Genomic DNA, 4,175 nt, shown 5'->3' with positions numbered 1-4,175 from the left:
GCGCACAAATACACACACACTCACGCTCACACACACACACACGCACACACACACACACACACACACACAACAATTTTGCGTGTACACACTTGGACACACACAGAGAAGTATCAAGTCACACATGCACGCTCAAAGACACAAAACAAACAAAACAACAAAGAAACACAAACACAATAATTATTGTCCGGAGCTATGAATGTCAGAAGATGTCAAATCTTACTTTATGATGTAGAAAAATACACGACAGAAATCAGAGATAAAGGACGAACAAACAACTTGAATTTAAACCTGCATAGTAATTACATTTCTCATTCATTGCCCTCTTTTAACAAAGGAAAAAAATGTAATTTATAACCAAAAATAAAAGTGTAACCAAACAAGTGTTCGTTTGTGGGTGCACGCATGGGTACCCCCAGAAAAACTGTCTTGTGTTTTGTCAAGCCGGTTTCATTAACGACTTAAAGATGCCTGAGGGCATGACTGCGTCCTCCCAAACGCCAGTGGTCAGTCCAGGTAAAAAAAAAAAACAACGATTACGTCAAGTTTAACAAGGACAAACTTCTCAAAAACTCTCCTCCTTTATCTACAATCAGACGAGGGCTCGCAGTTTTGTCACGTGGGGATTTTCTTTGTCGAACCCCGAATGGTATTAAATTTGAGTTCGGCGACGACCCATTTCAATTTGCCTTTTCTTCGTCTACGAGAGAGCACTGCTTAAAACCCAGTGGTTGCAACAAATTGTCAACTGTGTTTTGTGACTTCAAGTACATATGTTTCTATATTTCTCGGAGTATTATCGTTGTGCTCACAAAGTGACTAAGTAACCATTCATGGATTCCCCCGTGCACGTGGTGAACACTTAAGAAGTGTAGATTTGTTTTGGTTGGCGATCAAGCATTTTCTGTTTTTACTTTTTGGACTTGTGAAGAAAATTAGTTTCTTGACTGTGTTACACTAGGCCCTTAATAGGAATTTTTATCAAGCAGTGGTGCATAATGGGCATATAGATATTTGTGGCTTTCGTATTTATTTTATTTTTATTCAACCTGATACGTTTTATTGTTGGTGCCTATAGCTTCAGTATGTCAGTTACGTTCAGTCTTCGTCCACCAGAGTATGAGACTCATTCGGTGAATGTATCAAGGGCGCTTGGTGTTATTGAAGACCGTGTTTTAGAGAACGGTAGCTCTTCGCAGGTTGTTCTAGCGACAGATATGAACAATCAGGACAAGAAAATAGCTCTGAAAAAGCTGCTTCTTGTCGAGGATATGGCAGCCAAGGATAAAGAATTGAAATGGGCATGTTTCCTCAACGAGATCGAAATCGCACAAGACCTCCATCATCCAAACATCGTCCGTCTAGAGAAAGCGGTCTGCTGTCCAGAGGCACTGGTCATCGTAATGAAGGTATATCCCGTTGATCTTTTCGACGCTCTTCCCCATATCAAGGACGCTGATGTGCCTCGATATTTCCGCCAGATCACAGGAGCTATGCACTATCTTCACCAACGTCGAATAGTGCACGGAGACTTGAAACTGGAGAACGTTTTGTTAAGTTCAAGCAGAGAGGCCGTATTGTGCGACTTTGGTCTCTCACAGTCAATTCCAGAGCACACAACAAGCTCACCTCAGTGGGGAGGCACTTCGCCCTATTGGGGACCTGAATACGTCAGAGGGGCCGCCGTTGGTGACGTCTACAAACTGGAGAGTTTCGCTTTAGGCGTTCTTCTGGTTGCACTGCTGCTCCGCATAGATCCCGAGCCAGACACAGACTACCTGCGGCTGCTGAAAGAAGCAGAATCAGTTCCTCAGCCGTACAGAGAGTATGCAGAACGTCTCCTCCATCCTTCACCGCCAGAACGAGCCTCGGTTACACAAATCCATGAACTCCTGTGTTCCCAAGATTCTCAAGAATAAACAAAACGTATCCGCCATGACATCCCGTCCCTTCTCCTGCCCTTGTGCCGTCCACGTACCCCAAACAAAACAACAACAAAAACAACGCCCCCCCCCCCTTGCCCCGAAAACAAAACAAAACAACACAATCAAACAAACATCGTATGGCCATCATGGCATCGTTATTCCGACAACACTACGAAGTATACACACTTTAAAAAATGTGGTGGTGGGTGATTGACGGGTGCTCTGGTGTGGTTTGCTTCTTCTTTCCTATCAAATATCTATCATCTTTATCAACCCTCCTTTTTGTGTGTGTTACTCTTTTGTAGCACTTTCTATTCTTCGGCATTTATATGACCTTACTGTGTTGCAAGTGCCGTAAAACTCTTACTAAAACTAAAAACATAAAATGTGGTGGTAGTTTTGTTCCCGACAATGAGGAAGGGCAGAGCTCAAATCTCAACAGTGGTTGGTTGGTGGGTGCTCTGGTGTGGTTTGCTGTTTCTTTCCTATCAAACATCTATCGTCCTTATCTCCCCTTCTTCTTTTTTATGTTTGTTAATCTCTTGTATGTAACACCTCAAAATCTTCTGGGGCTCATTTGACCTTATGCAGTTGCAAGCGAAATAAAACCTCTACTAAAACTAAACTAAAAGATTTCAACACTGCACGTCGAAGATGCATTGTGGTGGGTCAGGGTTATTTCAGTAACATTTGGCAACAGTGATTCATTGTCATATCAGGCTCAGACATAGCTGAAACCGAGATATGCCTACCTGTCAAGGTCTTTCTTACTACCCCAACACACACACACAAAATTTCCCAACAACAAATCCTGTTTTCTTTTTCTCTTAATTGTTGTACTAGGTCGCCTGTGTGTCCTTCTCTCTCTCTTTATCTCTCTCTCTTTCTCTCTTTCTCTCTCACTCACTCTCTCTCTCTCTCTCTCTCTCTCTCTCTCTCTCTGTCTTTCTGTCTGTCTCTCTCTGTTTATCTGTCTGTATCTTTCTGTCTCTGTCTGTTTCTGTCTCTGTCTGTCTGTCTTTGTGTGTCTATCTCTCATCTCTTTCTCTTTCTCTCTCTCTCTCTGTCACACACTCTGTCTGTCTGTCTGTCTGTGTGTGTGTGTGTCTGTCTGTCTGTCTGTCTGTCTGTCTGTCTGTCTGTCTGTCTGTCTGTCTGTCAGTCTGTCCTCCCCCGCCCACCCCACCCGTTCGATTGATTTTCCCTTGTAGTCAGTTATCAAAAGGTGTCAAACACATGCGGGTGACAGGCGCCCCGGGTGGAATAAACTTTGTGAACATGGAGGAAGTCGGTTGGCACTCTGGTGGAAACGTTACTTTGTCCCTGGTATAAGCATTTATTTGAGCTTGTGGCGATTTTTATCATTTATAATACTATATTATAATAATTGTCATATTAATAATGGGAATTGTGATAGCAGCTACGTAGCATCAGCTTCAGTAGTAGTAGTAGTAGTTGTATAGTGGTAGTGGCGGTGGCTGTGGTGGCGGCAAAATAATGATGATAAAGATGATAATAATTATGATATTAGTTGTATTTTTATCTTAATAATTCTACTTTATTTATAATAACTATAGTATCATCATCATCATCATCATCATCATCATCATCATCATCATCATTGCCTTTCTCACCCTGGAACAGGATATAGGCCACGAACAAACACTTTCCACCTTTCCCTATTCTAGGCTAGTCGCTTGATGCTACTGCATGTCTCCCCACTTTTCGTACGTCCATTTCCGTTACTCTTCTCCAGGTTTCACGTGGTCTCCCCCTTGATCTTTTACCCTTCTCTAGGGTTCCAATCTAACACTTTCCTTGTTATACTGCTGCTTGACTTCCTTCGCCAACGCCTTCTTGCCACTTCATCTCTGACTGGGCTCCGTCTCGTTCTTCTTAATACTTCCTCGTTGGTAACCCTGTATGTCCATCTGATCCTCAGTAACTTCCCAAGACACTTGTTCAAGAAAACCTGGATCTTCTTAAATGCACGTCGTCATCATCATAATCATACTAAACTACTACTTCTTGTCATCGCAAATATAACTACTAATTTGTTATGGGGGCTCTTCCCAGGTTTGGCCGCAGGTCATTTCATTCACAAAACCCAACATCCCTTAAAGACCTCTGTCCAGATCCTCCCTCGCCCTCCCTCCCTAACTTAACTCACTCTCACTTTGTCTGTCTGTCTGTCTGTCTGTCTGTCTGTCTGTCTGTCTGTCTGTCTGTCTGTCTGTCTGTCTGTCTGTCTCA

General features: G+C 42.9%; 1 protein-coding gene across 1 annotated transcript; it reads left to right on the top strand.

The window, feature by feature from the left end:
* Nucleotides 1-127: 127 nt before the first annotated feature.
* LOC101863956 (probable serine/threonine-protein kinase CCRP1) lies at nucleotides 128-1,977 on the top strand. Its single transcript, XM_005091467.2, has one exon. It carries the CDS (start codon nucleotides 1,083-1,085, stop codon nucleotides 1,914-1,916), a length of 834 nt encoding a protein of 277 aa, XP_005091524.1. The 5' UTR covers nucleotides 128-1,082; the 3' UTR covers nucleotides 1,917-1,977.
* The last annotated feature ends 2,198 nt before the right edge of the window (nucleotides 1,978-4,175 follow it).

Source organism: Aplysia californica, unplaced genomic scaffold (genome assembly GCF_000002075.1).
Source record: "Aplysia californica isolate F4 #8 unplaced genomic scaffold, AplCal3.0 scaffold00030, whole genome shotgun sequence".
Classification (NCBI taxonomy): Eukaryota; Metazoa; Mollusca; class Gastropoda; order Aplysiida; family Aplysiidae; genus Aplysia; species Aplysia californica.
Note: the sequence above shows the minus strand (reverse complement) of the source record. Positions and strands in the feature narration are given on the sequence as shown.